General features: G+C 53.6%; 1 protein-coding gene across 1 annotated transcript; it reads left to right on the forward strand.

Moving 5' to 3' along the window:
- The first annotated feature begins 293 nt into the window (after positions 1 to 293).
- On the forward strand, positions 294 to 18,363 carry TMEM64 (transmembrane protein 64). Its single transcript, XM_045581597.1, has 4 exons — positions 294 to 300; positions 4,527 to 5,143; positions 11,663 to 11,818; positions 16,490 to 18,363. Exons 1-4 carry the CDS (start codon positions 294 to 296, stop codon positions 16,631 to 16,633), a joined length of 924 nt encoding a protein of 307 aa, XP_045437553.1. The 3' UTR covers positions 16,634 to 18,363.
- The last annotated feature ends 346 nt before the right edge of the window (positions 18,364 to 18,709 follow it).

Raw genomic sequence — 18,709 nt, forward strand, 5'->3', positions numbered from 1 at the left:
AGATCCCTGATGGAACCAACACATCATGCATCTCATTCCAGCATTCACCATCTTCATTCACAGCCCTTTCCTGATTTTTTAAATTCCCAATAGTGCTTGACATTCATTTCCTTAAAGAAATAAATTATTTTTCTAACATTTGGAAGTCACTGTAAAACACTGGTGTTTTCTTCTATTGAAATTGTTATAAAACATACCGTCTGAGTGACTGATCCTGACTCCCATAAGCATTTGTCTTCCCTGCTTGTCCCCGCCTGCACTCCTTTCTTCCTTCACGTGGCAACAGAATCACCATGGCAGGTGGGCGAGGGTGGCTGACGTGTCTGTCCCGAAGACTCCAGCCTTCCTGTCATGGCTGGCCAAAGAGCCTGGCAGGCAGCTTTGACTCATCCCAAGCCCTTCTCCACCAGCCCGGCCAGTAAGGAAGGTGGACCTTTCTTCTCTGACATGTGTCTCCTCAGTTGGTTTAGGACTTAGGTGGTGAGCAGGAGTGACCCAGTCTATTGTGAAGCTGTTATTTCCCACATGATTTGTGACCATAAGACAGCGTCTAGGAAAAGTCCCTGAAGGGCCACAGATGTGATTAAAGAAAAGGTAACACTCGGTCCAAGGGGGAGGGGGCACTTATTTTCAGTTTAGATCCAAACTGAAAGTTACTCTTCCGGTCAAATGGAGCAAAATACAATTAGTGACTGACCCACCCCGCCCTCCCCACCGCCCCAGCGGCAGGCACTGGGCTCAGCCAGGACCCAGGCCAGAGGGCTAAGGGCCCCAAGAGCATCGGAAGCTGAGCCTTGTATGTACTTAGCAATAAAGCCTAGAGAAAGCAGCCTTCCTGGAAATGCCTTTGGCTTAGGTTCTATTGGTGGGAAAATTCAAACAAGGCAAAAATAGCAAAGGGTTTGTACAAGGAGTGCAAGACGGGGAGCAGCTCAAAACCCCAGAGCGGCTCAGCAGAACCTGCACCGTAGGAGGCACGGCGCCCAAGCCCAGAGCAGGACAGACTGCCCTGAGGCACTTTGCAAAGAACTCCGTGGTCGCTGGAGAAATTGGAAATTAGATCCAAACCTCGCTGTGTTATGATGCACGCGATGTCATTAGGACCAAGTGACTCATGTGCACTTCCCTTTCCGTCTGTGCCTCACCTGCCTCTCGGTGCTCTCCTGTGCCCACAGCCCTGGGCGGAGGTCTCCTGCAGTGATGAGGGGTCTCCCAGGGGGAGGCCACCGCCCACACCGCAGCCCAGGTGTGGCGCTCCCTTAGGAGGCTGGTGCTGCCCTGTGGACTTCAGGCCACGCATTGCCGAGGTGGCTGCCGAATCACCATGGCTAAGCCATCTCTCCTTCTCAGAGTGAAGGTGTAAGGCCTAACCTACCACGCTGAGAGAAAGTGATCTGAAACATGGTGAGATTTGTTGGAATCCACTTGTGAGATTCTGGTGGTGTAAGATGGTTAGAAAACAAATGTTGCCGTATGTCGTGGCTGCCCCGGTTTTTCTCATAGCTCGCAGGAAACTTCCTAAGTCCAGATCTGAGTTTTTCTTTCTCAAGCTGTAACATTTCCAGATGCTCCCAATGGACTACGGGGTAAATTCCAAACTCCAGGGACATGGTTCTGAAAGTGTGGTCCCAAGAGCAGCCTAATTTTGTAAAAACTGCAAAATTCTTGCCCTCCTCCACTCCACCTGCGTCTGGGCGGTGGGCGAAGGGGTCTCTGGGCTCCAGCACTTCCGTGGGAGGGCGCTGTGCCAGCAACCACTCCGTCCCTGCCAGGCCGCCTTCCCAAGCACAACGGGCTCTCACACTAACACCACCCAGGCCCCCACGGCCTGACCTCTCCTCAAGCACTGTCACTCGTTCTGCTCGGGGCGGGATGTGTGCCCACTCACCTCCCAGCATCCAGCTCAAGTATCGCCTTTGCTGCAGAACTCGGGCGTCCCTGACTCCCAGGCCTCGCCATCCCTCCCTCTGTGCTGTCACATGTAACATGCGTGCTGCACGGTTTATGCCTCTCACATGGGAAGACGGGCCCGCAGGGCAGAGTCTCGCCTCCAGTGTGTTCACTAAGATGCCAGCCGCAGAGGTTCCTGTGCATGTGGAGAAGCGAGGACCCGTCTCACTTGGCGGCTAAGCAGACAAGCTGCCTCCTCCTGGGCTTCCGTTTTTTTCACTCCTTTCTTTGAACTGGAGATGGGGCCTCCTCTCCTTCCTGCTCAGTGAGCTCACAGGCACGACGCTGTGAGGGGTGCCAGCTGGGTCCCCCAGGCCCGGTCAGTGGAGGGCGCCTTTCTCCCTCACATGTACCCAAAGAACGACAGTCTGGACAAAAGACCAAATTTTCACAATGTTCTCTAATCACCTATTTCCTTTTCGTCTTAATTTATGAGAAGAGTTGAAAAACCACAAGTACTTGGTAATATTGAACATGAAGGGACTTTTTTTCCAATAGAAATAATAATGTCAGTCTCTCCTTGGCAGCGGAATATTTGATTTTTCCTTTTCCTTATTCATAAACAAACAGGTGAAGGGCACATCCAGTCTGGCTTCTCCCTGCCGTCCCAGATAGCGAGCACGTGGTGGGCAGGAGCACGCTCTGCTCACACCTCCTGCAGGCCACAGAGACAAGCTGCCCAGCTCGTCTATCTGGACCCCGAGATGCTATTTTCTGTGGAGCCGAAACTACTTGAAACTGAAAACACAAATCTTTGGACAATTCTGACCTGGATGTCCTGTCTGGGGGTCAGCCTCTAACTTCCCACAATCAGCTAAGCAAACAGCCGACACAGGGTGCCCCTTTCCTCGGTCCTCCTGTCAAAACCCACCTCTGGTCAGAGATGCAGAGAAGAGCAGTGAAGGCCGAGAGGACGAAGGTGCAGGGAAGGGGCGGAACAGGCAGCAGCAGGCAGCGAGGGGCCAGGTGAGTTTCCCGCCACAGCTGCCTCTGGGAAGAGCTGCGGAGAGCGGTCATGTTCATGGCTAGCAGGGGACTGAGAAGGACTGCAGAGCCGAGTGTCCAGGGCCACAGCCAGGAACAGCGCTAGAGCACTCCGAGAGTGGCCGCTCCAGAGACTCACCGGCCTGGTCCATGCCACCCTGCTCTCGGCACCTCACATGCTTCTAGGGAGCTCCCGTTCCCTCTTCACAGGGACAATAACTTCCTCTTGTGAAGCAGAGCTTCCAGAATTCTGTGAAAAGTAAGCTGCACTGGGACAAGATTGAGAAGGTCCCAGGAGGGTTGGTGTTGCCCTGCGCAGAGCTCCCAGTCCAGGAGAGCAAGTGGAGTGTGTGTGGGGGATGGCCGTTGGGTCAGGGGGAGCTCCTGGCATAAGGGGAGCCAACTGCAGGCTGGTGGGGAGCCCAGACTTGGCTTAGAGCAAAAGGCCCTTGTAACGGGACTGTCCTCCTGCTAACTGTGTGTTAGAGGACAAAATTGCCTGGATTTCTTACCTGTCGGCAGTGAGAGAGCAGACGGAAGAGGTAAAGAACAGAGACAGGATGGGGAGGCAATAGAATTGATTGTTTTTGAGGTGCCCAAGTTCCTCACAGCTGCTCACACACCCACATGCCTCACCCCTGTAATCAGGGGGCTCGGGCCTCTTTCTTGCCTGTAAAATAGCCTGTCATTCACATCAGTCAGAAGTGACACAGATCTACTCTGGAGACTCATAAAACGCTCAGAGCTCAGCTGCTCAAAGCGCCCAGGTTTTCTTCCCACGCCCTTTAATGCCCACGTGAGGCATCATTCCCCTCCGAGGCCCAGAGGCCAGGGCAGGGGCACATTCTCATGCCCAGCGGAGAGCATCCCGGGAGTCCTGTGTAGCAACCGGAACAAGGACAGGACACACGTGCACACCCAGCCGGCTCCCTGCTGTGCGCAACAAAGTCACACTTTCTCCTTCCCCTCGTGTCAAAGCCATGGATACCTCGTGGAATTGCCTCGGACACTCCAGCCTCAGGGCCACGACCAAGTCTGCATCTGCCCACAACTGCCCAGCACCAGCCCCTGGAATAAGAAACCGGAGTGACGGGTTTGGTCTTTGAAGTTACTGGGTGGCCTTAAGGAAATTGTGTAGGTTTCAGGGGTACAATTCTATACACAGCGTCTGTGTGTCGCACTGTGTTCCCCACCCCCCAGTGCGCTCTCCTTCCGCCGCTATTTACCCCTTCAGCCTCCACCCCGCTGCCCCCGCGCCGGCTGGACGGCGGCTGGAACCTGAGACCCCGCCGACCCCGCCCCGGCCCGTGCGTCACGAAGGGCGGGCCTTGCGTCCGGGGGCGGGGCCAGAGGCGGCTCGCGCAGACCACGCTCCGCGCGAGGCCCCGCCTCCCGGCCGGAAAGGGGCGGGCGCACCGCTGAGGGTCCGAGTTTCTCACTCTTGGCGGGACCGGCCGCCCGCCCGCCGCCCGCCGCCCGCCGCCCGCCGCCCGCCGCCCGCCGCCCGCCGCCCGCCGCCCGCCTCTGCGAGGGAGGCCTCTCCCCCCAGCGGACGCGCCATGGAGGGCCGCTGGCCGGGCGCCGCGGCTGAGGGACTGCCCGGCTGAGTGCGGGCGACGCCGAGCTGCCGGGCCCCGCGGCGGGCGGCGGGCGGGCGGGCGCGGGGGCCCCGGTCTGGGCGCCGGGCCCCGCGGCCTCGGAGCTGCCGGCGGGGCGCGCGGCCCGGGGGCGGCCCGGGGCCGGCGTGGCCGCGGTGGGGCGCGCGCGCTGCGGCCGGGGCCTGGCGCTGGGCTGCGCGCTGGCGGCGCTGGGCCTGGCCTCGCTGGCGCTGGCCCGCCGCGCGCTGCGGCACCTGCTGCGCTGGGCCGAGGGCCTGCCGCCGCCGCTGGGCCCGCTGCTCTTCGCGCTGGGCTTCGTGGCCGTGTCCTTCCCCTGCGCCTGGGGCTACCTGGCGCTCAGCGTGGCCGCCGGCTACCTGTACGGCTTCGCGCCGGGCCTGGCGCTGGTGGCGGCGGGCGCGCTGCTCGGCACCGGCCTGGCGCACGTGGTCTGCCGGCGGCTGCTGGCGGCGCGCGTGGCCGCCCGGGTGCGAGGCAGCGAGCGGCTCAGCGCCGTGGTCCGCGTGGTGCAGGGCGCCGGCGGCCTCAAGGTGGTGGCGCTGGCCCGGCTGACGCCCATCCCGTTCGGGCTGCAGAACGCCGTGTTCTCGGTGAGTGGCGCTGCCGCCTGGCTCCGCGGCAGGCCCGGCGGGGAGGGCGCCCCGGGGTCAGTGCCCGGCGAGGACAGCGACAGGCGCCCGGACTCCTTGGGAGCTCACGGTGAAGCTGATCAGGCCCCAGCGGGAGGGCTGGCGGAGGAGGAATGCCCGCTTTTCGCATGGTTTTGCTCAAAACCGAACTTGCCGCTCTGATTGCAGATGGGTGGCAATGTCCATTCGTCATCTTACTTCTCTGGGCGCGCAGGGCCCGCCGGGGCGCCAGGGCCGCACCCCGCCTGCTCTGGCCCTGCGCCCTGTGACCAGTGTTCGGGGGCCGCGGCTGCAGCCCACAGCTCCTCACTGATTAGGCCTTTCTGCGCCATAACTTGCTATGATGCCGTGCAAAGGCTAAGTCCTCCTGCTGGTCTTTCTTAGAAGGAAATCACAGGTCCCCGTGCCCAGCGCACATGCTCTTCGCGCGCCTCCAGACCTGTCCTGTGCACTGCCCTTGACCTCCGGCGAGGGCAGAGCCTGCTGCCCCTCGCGCTCATGGCGACTGGGAGCACGTCACCGCCCGCCGCCCCTGCTTCGCGTTGGGAGCTGCGGGGACTAGGCCACAAGGCCCACATGAAGGGCCTCGCAGAGCTGGCAGAGGCTGCGGGAGCTCAGCCCTCAGCCGCTCTTACACTGGCGGCAGAGACAGCGTTCGAAGCCACAGGAGGGCCTGCATGTTCTGTCAGTGGTTCTGACACAGTTTTGTTTAGAAAGGAAGCATTTTTAGTCTCTGTAAACTTGTGTATTAAGATTAATTCTAAACAGCTTAACTTTGTGACAGAATTAATTTTTTCATTCAAAATCCTTTTGCAGATCTTGTGTTTTCTCTCCCAGCAGCGTTGGCTGTAGACTGAGTGAGGCGAGGCTGGTGCTGGCTGTGGAAGGGAGGGTCTCAGGCCTCCAGTGTGGAGTGTGAGGGGTGCAGAGCAGCGTGCTAGCACTGAGCGGAGGGGGGACTAAGGAGCCCGGACTGCATCGTGAGTCTGCTTAGTTCTCCACTGTCAGGGTGAGCTGTGCGCCTTTTCTGTCCCGGCGGTGCCTGCTATCCGGGTCCTTCTGTGCACTGCTCACTCTCCCAGCAGGACCTGCAGAGGGTGCCCCTGGAGGCCACAGCCTGTCTGACCGAGGGCGCAGGCTGTGCTGAGGCTCTGACCTGCTCCTTGTCCTTTCTGTGGGTCAGATGCTTATTTGTAAAACGGGGAGAGCAGTGATACCTGTTCCATAGGATTGCTGAGAAGATTACTCAGGTAAATACATGCCACAGAGCCCAGCTCAGCCAGCACGCTCCTCTGGCCTTGGCTCCCATTCCTGCCGTTACCCAAGGTCACCAGGTAGTAAATGAATGATAGAGTCAGACTTTGCACTGCAGTCTGCTGATAGGACCCAGCCCCGGCTCCGCTTCCTCACTGTGTCTTCAGTCCCCAGTGCAGTTCTGGGTGCATAAGAAGGAATAGGGACGCATTACATGTTTATTAACTTAACAGATTTTTAAAAATGCCTCTTGAACATTAAATAAGTGAGAAAGAAGTAGTACTTGGTACATGGCTGCATGGCCTCCCACTGCTCTGCTCTCCAGGCATATCTCTTCCCTTCCTGTATTTTACTTATTAAATGTTTTTATTTATTGATTTTAGAGAGAGAGAAGTTACGTATAGTTATTCTGAGCTGTACTTCCTGTTGTAACGTGTGTAACACCTGCGGCATAGCTGTGATAAAATATAGTTTGCTTATTATTTACTATAATAGAGGCCCAGTGCACGAAAATGCATGCACTGGCGGGGGTGGGGTGGGGGGGGGAGGCTCAGCCTGGCCTGCTCCCTCTCACAGTCATGGAACCCTTAAGTTAAGGGGATGTCCTACTGAAGGCTTAGGCCCGCTCCCCAAGAGGAGCGGACCTAAGCCACAGTCTGGACTCCCTCTGTGGGAGGCAACCAGGCTGATCAGGGAAGGAGGTGCCGCCCCCATCATCCCACTGCTGCTGCTGCCACTGCCTCTGCCACTGCCAGCCTCAGGGACTGCAAGGCCTGAGCCCTGGGCCTCGCAGCTGCTCGAGCCCATGGCTCCTGAGCCCCAGGCCTCACACCAGGGCTCACGACTGCCTGAACCCACAGCGGCCTGAGCCCACGGCTGCCGAAGGAGTCCTGGCCTAATTGGCATATTACCTCTTTATATATGGAGATTTCCTTCTCTCTATCCCATGCATTCCAAAATGAGAACATTGACACCCAGAGATTTTTTTGAAATTTAATAAATATTTTCGGTTCACGTACTAAGTGAAGGCCCTGTTCTACCTGGCACATTATATAATGCTCACATCAACCCTAACCCCGCAGCAGCTAAAGCACGGGAGGCATGGAGTGGGAAGTGACCAGCCAGGCACATGCCAGTCCCTGGAGCGGCGTGAATGCTGCAGGCCTGCGGCTCGGAGGACCTGCATTTCTCGGGGACCTGGCTCCTGGGTTTACAGCTCACAGGCCTCTCTTGCCTGTCGTCGTACCATGTCCACGCATGTCTTAACTCTTCCTTGATTGAAAAAAGGAGGCATCTTCTTAAACTTTATCTAACAGGTTGTTATTGTCTACAAAATAAGTTCATTGTAAAAACTTTTAAAACTACACATTATCTTTCCTTGAAGAACAAAACAGTCATTAGCAGTTTAGTGTGTTTTTCCAGTTTCTGCAGGTGCTAGTGCACCACTTTCCCTCAGTCACGTGGTGAGTGAGGGCAGCAGATGGCGTCTGTGGCCTTTTTCTGAATGGATGGGCACTTGTTAAGGAGTCTACAGAGTGACTCCCAGTGACCACCAGGCAGGTGTTTCCTGTCTTTATGTCTTTATCTCTGTAGGTTGGGGTCTCGTGGGTAGAAGTCATTTGATAAAGTTTTGTTGAATGAGCAAAAATTATAAACCTATAGTTTGCCATACTTTTTGAAGAAGATCTTTTTTAACTATTCAGAGAAACTTTATTATATTTAGACATGGACTGATTCTTCCCATTCTTATATTTTGTAACTTAAATATTTATTTTAGAGATAACTTCCAAAACATACAATGTTTTACTACTAGCTGCAATATAAGATTTATTTTGTCATATTTACTTAGGTACTTGACAAGTTTATTCCAAAGAAAGTTCTCCTTTCCAGTGAGTGCTCCAAACTAACAGGAGCCTTCCTCAAGCTTGGCCCCATTCATGTCATTCCTTAACTAGACGCCCCTTGTCACCCCTGTGTCACTTAGTGTCCTGTCGTGCTTCTCAGGGTCCCCAGCGTGGGCCTGGAAACAACCCCAACCGCTCACCAGTGGCCAGGACAGCCCTGATTTCCCGCCTGTGTTCCTCCTGCCTGGTCCCACCTGCCCCTTCCTACCTGCCTCCTCCCACCTGCCCCTTCCCACCTGTCTCCTCCCACCTGCCCCCTCCCACCTGCCTCCTCCCACCTGCCTCCTCCCACCTACCCCTTCCCACCTGCCTCCTCCCACCTGCCCCTTCCCACCTGCCTCCTCCCACCTGCCCCTTCCCACCTGCCTCCTCCCACCTGCCCCTTCCCACCTGGCTCCTCCCACCTACCCCTTCCCACCTGCCACCTCCCACCTACCCCTTCCCACCTGCCTCCCACCTGCCTCCTACCTACCCCTTCCCACCTGCCTCCTTCCACCTGCCTCCTCTCACCTACCCCTTCCCACCTGCCTCCTTCCACCTGCCTCCTCCCACCTGCCCCTTCCCACCTGCCTCCTCCCACTTGCCCCTTCCCACCTGCCTCCTCCCACCTACCCCTTCCCACCTGCCTCCTCCCACCTACCCCTTCCCACCTGCCTCCTCCCACGTGCCTCCTCTCACCTACCCCTTCCCACCTGCCTTCTCCCACCTGCCCCTTCCCACCTGCCTCCTCCCACCTACCTCCTCCCACCTGCCTCCTCCCACTCCCCCTTCCCACCTGCCTCCTCCCACCTGCCTCCTCCCACCTGCCTCCCTCCTCCCACCTGCCTCCTCCCACCTACTTCCTCCCACCTGCCTCCTCCCACCTGCCTCCTACCTGCCTCCTCTCACCTGCCTCCTCTTACCTGCCTCCCACCTATCCAGTCCCACCTGCCTGCCGGCCAGATGCAGCTTACAGAGCTGTCCCTGTGCCTCCTCCCCAGGCTGCCCCTGCCCTGTCTCTGCAGCTGGGTTGGTCCTGCTCTCTAATGCTCTGCACCTGCCTCCTCTGTGTTGCCTCTGTCTGGCCTCGGGGACTGGCAGTGCTCTGGTTTCAGGCAGGTAGCTGTGTCTGCCTTGCTGTCCGTGGGCCCCACCAAGACCTTGGGGTGCAGATGTGTCTGTCGTTGTCATGGGGATTGTGAGTGACCTTCCACACCAGCAAAGCTGCCTCTAGTGGATCACCAGGGAGCAGGTGGATGCGACTTCACCGAAAGCAGGAGTGGAAGAAGGAGAGTGCCAGGTCACTGTTGGCACCAGGTCTCGGGAGCACACCGTTGTTCTCAGCATTCATGGCAGTAGCAGCTACATGAAATGCTAGAAATAAGTGAATAACATGCATGATTCATATAAATAAAACTAAACTTTAGTAAGATGTGAAAATTCTGAGAAATTATGAAACATTTTGGATAAGTGCTAAATATTGTAGAGGTTTCACCTCTATCCAATTTAATTTATAAATATGCCTTAATCCTATATAAAATTGATTAATTTTTTTTAAAAATGACAGAGTAGTCCTAAAATTTATCCTTAAGACTAATTATGACAATTTTTCAAAGGAGAGAAATGAAGGGTTTGAAGGATGGCAAGTTCTTTATCTGATGGTCTTTCAACACAAGATTTAGGATATCAGTGGGCCCCATTATAGCTCCAAATGGCTCCTTCTACATATAGTTACTTCATTTCTAATGAAGTCAACATCCCAGTCACTACAGAAGTTAATTCCACAAGTAATGCTAAGAAGGTTGGCTGTGGGGGAAGGGCAGGAATAGGCTGTTCCCTCTCCTTTATATTCTCACATTTAAGCCAAATAAATTCTAGAAAGAATAAGTGGTAAATGCTACAAAGGAAAAGACAATTATAAAAAAATACAGGTAAATAACACAGGGATCTGAAGAGACTAAAGCTGAAAGCAATGGAGAAATCAGGAAGAGATAGTAATATTAGATTACACACAGATGCAGAAACAATTATATCTCAAAGCATAAGGGGCACTATCGAGGAAAATAGTCGCCACATAAACAGCTCTAATGGATCCTTAAGAAAAATACTCAGTGTTCCAGTTAACAAACGGGCAGATGTGAACACGTGAAGCCATACTTAAAACGAATATCGGTTGTATTAAATAGTGCTGATGAAACATTTACTCCTGTCAAACTGGGGAAGATTGAAATGTCATATTGAGCGTTGCTGTGATGGAATGGACACAAAGGCGTTACTGACAGGCATACAATCACTGGGGACTTTTTTGGGGAAAGTTTTTATAATTCCATCCAATGGGTCCATTCTGAGTGATTTATCCTAGGAAAATGGAAATATGTTTGTTGTGTAATAGATCATTCCAGAAGGGAGTGGCTTAATGAGCAGCCCTCCCAGCTCTGCGGCTGGAGGCCCCTGTGCAGTTCTCTCCGCCTAAGTCCGCCTCAGTCCGCTCCCAGCCTGACTGCGGAGGATTCGCCTCCAGGCAGGCCTCCATCTCTGCTCCTGGGGCTGCGTTCCTGGCTCTGGGCCTCCCCAGGGAGCTACAGGCCTGCTGAAGGGAGGGCGGGCAGTCTGTTAGCTGGAAGGCGAGTCCTGAGAGAAGTTTTGTGGAGTTTAGACCCTGCCTCTGCACCTGGTCAGTGTGCAGGCAGCTGCTCCTTCTGGTTGAGTTTTCGTTTAGAGCCGCAGAAAAAGAAGCATAGGATCCCCTGTCCATAGACGACCCGGAGACCGTAGCCCAGCGGGAGCATGGCTGCACGAGGACCATTTCTGCCTTGATGGAGTGTCGGTCTTGAGCTAGGCACTTGCTAGATATTGTTCAAACCTCTCTGATCCTCACCACAGCCGTGTAGGGAGGTATTTTTTTTTGTTTTGTTTTGTTTTAAATACATTTTACTGAGTTTTTACAGAGAGGGAGAGGGATGAAAGCTAGAAACATCGATAAGAGGGAAACATCGACCAACTGCCTCTTGCACACCCCCTACTGGGGATATGCCCGCAACCAAGGTTCATGCCCTTGACCGGAATCGAACCTGGGACCTTTTGGTTCACAAGCCGACGCTCTATCCACAGCCAAACCGGTTTCAGCGGGAGGTGGTTTATCTTCCATTTCAGATGAAGAGGCTGACGGATGCTCAGAGACAGGGTGGCTGGGGCGTTCAGCCCCTGAAGGCTGCTGGGGCCTCTGGCTCCAGAGCCGGCACTGCTGCTGCCATGCTGGTGGAGGGTGACCCGAGGAGGCTTTCCAGAGCGACCAGGGCCATGTTCTGTGCGAGTCACCCTTCCCTTTCCCTTGGTCTTGCAGATGACCGAGCTCCCCTTGCCCAGCTACCTGCTGGCGTCCTCGGCGGGGCTGCTGCCCACCCAGCTCCTGAACTCCTACCTGGGCACCACTCTGCGGACCATGGAAGACGTCATTGCCGAGCAGACTGTGAGCGGGTACGCAGTGTTTTGTTTGCAGGTGAGTTTAAGGCCAGGGCTGCCTTTTTCCCTCTTGTAAAACATTGCTGATTTCACCTAACAGATTTAATAAAAATAATTTAAGAAAATTTTTGCTTTTTATGTATTTTCTTGTTCTTTCAATCATACGTAATATTTTGACAATATTTACATTTTAATTGTGTGGCTATATTCCAGAATGGAGTGGCTTAATGAGCAGCCAACCCAGTATGGAACTGAATTGAAGATGGTCTTAAACAAAAAGGAATGATAAAAACTGGGTCCTTTCTTTGGTAATAATTTTCACAGTCACCACTAAACCAAATACTCTATTGAGTTAGTGTGAAGTGTTAATACTCTGTTTTGGAAAATTATTTCAGTGAGATTTAGTGGGGTTGGCTTTTTATTTTTGTTACTTTATCTTCAAATTATTGAACTCTCTGTTTCTTAGAATATTATATTGGTAATATATTTTTTCTGATATAATTTGATGTAGAGAAAACATTTTTTAGGAAGTATTGCTTTCTAAAAAGTAAAGATTTCTGCTACAAATCTAAATAAGATTTGTATAATGGATTATTATCCTGCACTTTGTAATGTAGTTTGGGGAACATGTAATACCATATACTGTGTGTACCAGTTAATAATGCGGATTTTTTCAATAGATGTAGTTACACATATGTTTTATATATATGCGATTTGATATGTATGTTACTTTGTTGTATGGACAAACAAAACTTCATATGTCAAATTTACTGAAGTTGTTATGCTTAAAAATGTCGAATTTCGTGCCAAAAAAAGAGCATTTGTGGGAAGTTTTAATTTATTTATTTTGAAGAAAAAAAAAGTTATATACTTTGGGAAGCTTATGGTGAACATGCTCCATCTCAAGGTACTTGCGAATGCTGGTTTAAATGCTTTAAAAGTGATGATTTCGATGTGAAAGACAAAGAACGTCCAGGTCAATCCAAAAAGTTTGAAGACAATTACAAGCATTATTGGATGAAGATGAGTGTCAAGCTCAAAAACAACTTGCAAAAAGGTTAAACGTTGCTCAGCAATTTCTGATTGTTTACAAGCAACGGGAAAGATTTTAAATGAAGGAAAATGGGTGCCACATTAACTGAACGAAAGATAAATGGAAAACCGAAAAGTCATCAGTAAAATGTGAAAGAAAGTCTTTTTTGCATCGAATTGTGACTGGTGATGAAAAGTGGATTTATTTTGAGAATCCAAATGCACAGAATCATGGAGTTGATTCAGGTCAACCATCAACATCGACTTCAAGGCCAAATCACTTTTGAAAGAAAACAGTGCTCTGCGTTTGGTGGGATCAGGAACATGTGGTGTGTTATGAGCTTCTAAAATCAGGTGAAACTATTAATACTGATCGCTACCAACAACAAATAATCAATTTGAACCACGCTTTGATTGTAAAACCACCAGAATGTTCCAGGAGACATGGCAAAGTAATTTTGCTTCATTATGACGCACCATCACACACTTCAAAACCAGTTAAAGACACGTTAATAGATCTTGCCTGGGAAGTATGAACCCACTGCCCCTAACCCCCATCCCATATTCACCAGACCTTGCTCCTTCGGATTACCACTTGTTCGATCGATGGCACACACATACACTTTCTGAGCAGCACTTCAAAACGTATGAAGAAGTAGAAAATTCGGTCTCTGAATGGTTTGCCTCAAAATGAGAAAAGTTCTACTGGGACGGTATCTACAGATTACTTGAAAGGCGGGGGAAATGTGTACCTAGCGATGGACATTACTTTGAACAAACCACCTTTGATGTTTCTCTCGAAATTATCGTGTGTTTTTTAATTACAAAATCTGCCATTATTGACCAGTACAGCTAGTAAGATGTTGATAAAAGAGAAAAGTTCTGTATGTAGGCTCATTAATTTAGTGCACTTAAATTGCATACAGGAAGAGTTAGTTTATTTGTTTAGTTATGATACATTTTATTCCTGAGATTTACCAAAATGGAAAATCATCATAAATCTTGACAATCTATAATAGTACGGTGGTGGTGATGACGTGACAGCTGTCTTTTACTGAGTGCTTTCCTGGCCATGTAGTTGAGCTCATGTAATTCCTACCAAAACCCTAGGAGGTTTGTGTTTTTATTAGTTCAAGCCCACCTTGGACACACCCTTCGCTGCGCTTCCCTCCGTGATGGTGCATTGCTAGCATGAAACTAATCACGGCAGAAATATTTACACCCGGAATGCAGGTGCTCCAAATCGAGATTCCCACCTCCGACCCCCAAGAGCTAGTTTGTCTGCACACCAGACAGTGCAGTGGCTGGCTGACAGCTAGTGCTAGCGAGACGGGGACTGTGGCTGATGTCAGCACTGGTTAGTTCTGATTCCTGCTGTTGTTGACATGTGGCATCAGGCCACAGAAGCCCTGTCAGCAGCGCTGTGGTAGGGGTTTGAGGTGCCGTGTACTGTAGGGGCGGTGCTCCGTGCACACGCGTGTGAGCAGTCGGCCTGTGAGCTGCATGGGCAGCGTGTCGGCCAAAGGGCGCAGCACGGAAACTTGGCAGTGATTTGCTGTTTGGGGGGGGTCAGGCATTTTTATTTTGTCATTTGCCTTCAGAGCTATGTATGTTTTAGATAAACTGAATCTAGTTTTAGAGTTATTATAGTTGGCTTATTTTTATGAATGCAAGTTACATGAAGCTTCCTATGCATTCTATCTGTGGAATCATTTGTTTAGAATCATCCCGAGGCCCCGGTGGACTCTGCATTCTCAATGTTTTTTCAGTATAAATTTAAGCACATTTTGCTTCTCTAGTTTCCTGAAAATGGGTGATCCATTTGAAACCTCTTTTCCTCTATGGTATGTGTGAATCATTAGAAACCCTCGTCCTCACGTCTTTCCCAAGATTCTCAGCGTGTTGTGTGCATCTCGGCACACCCCCCCCTGCAGTCCTGCGTTCGGGCGGGACATGCGCGCAGTGGTCAGTGGTCAGTGGAGTGTCTGCAAGTGCAGGATCTTCTTTTCCCACCATGTTCACCCCCATGGAAGCTGGCGAGCTTACCTTAGGATACAGATGGGGGTGAAGCAAGTCTTCCTTAGCGAGCGTTTACGAAAACCACCACCGCCCACGTTCCTTCCTGCGGAGTCTGTTCCCGGGAGGACTGAGCCAGCCTGCAGGTGTGGGATGAGAGGGGATCCGTCCCGGAGGGGTGCCCACGGAGAGGAGTGGGGGCCCGGGGCCCTCCTCAGCTGCTGGAAATGGCAAGGTTCTGCGTCAGGATTAGAGCTGCCTGCAGGGTCCAGGATTGGACAATGGCACTGGTGGTGCTCGGACCAGGCCAGCTAGTCCATGTCTGGAAAGAGGCTGGGACCCACGGCCCCGTCCAGTCCCTCATGTGTCTCCCGTATTTGTGTGGCCACAGCCAGAGCCCCTCGGAGGATCCCGAGTCTCATCTTCACACCTGCGCCTCGGGGATCGCGGGCCAGGCAGACCGGGGCTGGTGTCAGTGTGGTGTCAGCCGCTCCTCGCCGCCGGAACATCTCCCTCCTCCAGTCGGTCTCCCCTCCTTCCCCTTTTCCGAGGCTCTTCCCGGCTCCCAGGAGCGTCAAGGCCTCAGAAGAAACCAGTTTCAATCTATTATAGTTTGCCCAGGCCTCACTGGTGATGGGGAGCGCCCTCTGCTGGAAGGGCTCCTCTCACCTGTGCTTGGGCTTCTGTGTAATAGGAAACCTTTTAAAACCTTTCCCCACATCACGGCTCAGTGGAGTGTGGAGCCAGTACCCACCGCAGGTCTTGGTCTGGAAGGACATCTTGGGGGAAGCCCGTGCGTGGGGATGGAGCCAGAGGTTTGCCTCTGGGTCTGAGCCTCTGTCCTGTGGCCTTGTCACAGCCCCAAGCCACAGGCCACCTCGTCTCCGTCAGACGGCAGCGGGGCCTGCCTCGGCCTGGCCCATTGCACGGATGTGCTCCTCCCAGCCCCTCAGTCAGTAGCTGAGGTTCCTCGTCCCCCTCAGATAACTTCTGGGCACAACCGTTGCGGGGGGAAGGGGGAGGCGCGCTGCTGTGATGGGTGAAGACCCTGGGCTGGCATCACCGAGCAGCCGGCGGGCCTGGCTGTCCGTGACACCTCCTCTCGTGACACCTCTCGACTCCCTTTCACCGCCGTGTCCACCTTTGTCAGAGTTCCTTTGGTTTTCTTCCTGAGGACACACATTTCGCATTCGTGGTCTGTGTCATCTTGAAGCTACCGCGTTTCATTTCTCAGGTGGTGGCTCATGGTCCGCGTGTGACCGCACCAAGTATTGCATCTGCGGGTGGCGGTGCTGCTCGGAGGCCCAGGCCCCGTGGGCATCGCCAGGTGTGCGGACAGGAGCCAGGCAGGCCGGCACGCAGCCCGGCCCGCGCTCCCTCTGCTGCCACGTCTCAGTCCTTGGGAGGTTTTTCAGTTGAAGGGTCGGGCTTGACATGACGTCACGTGTGGGCTGGAGGGCGCATTCCCGCGTGTGTTTCCCTGGCGCCGAGCCCGGGTCACCCGTAGGTGCGGCCCCCCTCCCAGCAGACGCCGGGGAGAGGGTGGCCGTGTGAACCGCTCGAGCCCTTCCCTGCGCGCCGAGAAGCGTCCTAATCCGGCACGGGGGCGCTCCCCCGCTCCTCCCCTGCGGTGCTCACGGCCTCTCTGTTTGCTCCCCAGGTCGTCCTCAGCGTCGGCCTCATGTTCTACGTGGTCCATCGCGCGCAAGGGGAGCTGAAGGCGGCGCTGGTCGCCTGTGAAGCGGAGCTGGACGCTCCGCTGCTGAGCGGCGGGCAGCCGGACGGCGGCATCGACGTCGTGTGACCCCCTCAGCGGCGCCCCCTGCGCACATGCTTGTCAGGAGCCTGGTGCTGTCTGGGTGTCGTTGTCCCCCCACCCCAGGGGGGGGCAGAGCCGGGCCGAAGGTCGTGGCACAAACAGAAGGACTGGTTCCAGCGGCTCTGCTTCTCTGAGGCGAGAATCTGTCCGTGTGGGCTGCACGGTGACCTGTGCCCCCAGAGGCCTTCGCTCTGCGCTGTGGGTGTCGTCTCTGAGGACGTGTGAGCAGAGGAAGGACCGCGCGCGTGCTGCCGGCCGTGTGTACAGCCCGGGGCGGTGCGTCCGTCCTGCTCGCAGAGCGGTCCAGGCCCGCTCCCCACGTCAGGAAGGGGAGCAGAGGTGCTCGGTGGTTTGTGAGCGGGGCCACCTGCTTCCTGTTTCTTTGGGGGACGGCGTCCCGCCAGCAGTGGTGTGGCGTGTGTGCGGTCACGCAGGGTCCGAGGAGGCTGAAGTGCTCTTACCACCCGTCCTCCGGGCGGCGCGGAGCCAGAGCCGACGGGCAGCGCAGGCCTGGGAGGCTGTGCGCCGTCGCGCGCAGTTTACCCAGCCATTTCACTGAACACTTCCTTTTGTAGTCATCGTTAGGTTTTGAAATAAAAATGTTTTTCCTTTAAAATGGTGGGCTTGCCCTCATTGAAGATGTCACTCAGGTGGCCTTATTGGATCAAAACGCCTTTTTTACAAACAAGCTTTAAAATCATGTGTGTGTTCCACTGTAGTTGTCCCCATTGTCTGTAGCTTTAAAACTGTAAGTGCGAGGTGAACGTAGTGCCCAGCTGTGTGTCAGGGCCTGCTGTCGAGCAGGCTTGCTGTTTGCTTCCCAGTTGCTTTTCTCTGATCAGACTCAGGGCCCTGAACTGCGAACGGTGCTGTGAGCCCCCACAGGTGCCAAGTCCCAACTCCCCGGGCTCAGGGCACGTCACTCACGCACCACCTGACCTCCGTAGTTTAGTTTGTGAATTTAAAGATTTGGTGTTGCAGTTTCTTTCCTTTTTACAACCAAGAGTATAGATGGATCCAGGTTTTCTGGTTTGTATCTCGGTTTGGCAAGAGGTTTCCAGCCTAGAGACTCGCATTTGCCTGGCCATTGGCTGGCGCCTGTGCCTGGCTTGCTCCGGGGAAGCGTCTTCAGAAGCAGCCGGCCTGTCCCGCGCTGAGCGTGCTCCGTGGTAAGTTCTCTGGGCCAGGGAGGCAGTGCTCTTCTTCCTCCCAGCACCTCGCGCTCTGCCTGCGAGGAGGGCTCGGCCTCCGCCCGGGGCCTCGGCCAGCCGGCCTGCAGCACAGCACGGACGGCCTCCGCATCGTCTATCGATGGGAAACGCGTGGATTAGAATATTCTTACTCTTTTTTGAATCCTAATTACTTGTTTAGTTCTCTGTTTTGTTTGTTTTTAGTGATTTTACAATGAGCAATACACTTGGTCCATGTCTAACTTGACTTTTCTCATGCTCCTCGTCGGTTGGTTTGCTGAAGGAACCATTCATTGAAGGTCATTGCTCTCACACTTCGTGCACTTGCTGTGTTTTGAAATGCATTTATTTACTTAGCATCTCGTAACTTGAATAATTTCTCCAAACATAAACCTTTTGGTAGTTCGTAACCAGCTCTTCCAACTGTTGCTTGGCACCTCAAATAAACATGCCAAGGTGAACAAGAAGTGATTTTTTTGTATGCTGCCAATCATTTTATATAATAAATCACCCATTTTTACTTAAGATTGTGTGGATTTGCTGTTTCTAAGACTCTAGCATAGAGCCGCCCTTCCTTTCTCTCCACCTCCCCAGCCCCAGGGGACATCACTGCACCTGGTGCCCTGGGCACAGGCCGCTGTCACAGAGTTCCTCCTGTTGACTAAGTCCTGTCTCCAGTCATCGAAAATCCTGTATAATAAAGAGGGAATATGCAAATTGACCGTCACTCTGCCACAAAGATGGAGGCGCCCACAACGGAGGGGGGGTTTCCATAACAAGATGGCTGCACCCACAGCAGAGGCTGAGTTCCTGTAATGAGCCTTAACGAGCAATCAGCAGGGATCTGAGGCTGCACCCCTCCTCCACCCCC

The sequence above is a fragment of the Pipistrellus kuhlii genome, unplaced genomic scaffold (assembly GCF_014108245.1).
Source record: "Pipistrellus kuhlii isolate mPipKuh1 unplaced genomic scaffold, mPipKuh1.p scaffold_m20_p_14, whole genome shotgun sequence".
Taxonomy (NCBI): Eukaryota; Metazoa; Chordata; class Mammalia; order Chiroptera; family Vespertilionidae; genus Pipistrellus; species Pipistrellus kuhlii.

Bases quoted from the DNA above. Each gene is read 5' to 3' on its own strand.
- TMEM64 (XM_045581597.1), top strand. The intron at 5,144-11,662 runs GTGAGTGGCGCT...TTGGTCTTGCAG, and splicing joins TGCAGAACGCCGTGTTCTCG to ATGACCGAGCTCCCCTTGCC. The intron at 11,819-16,489 runs GTGAGTTTAAGG...TTTGCTCCCCAG, and splicing joins ACGCAGTGTTTTGTTTGCAG to GTCGTCCTCAGCGTCGGCCT.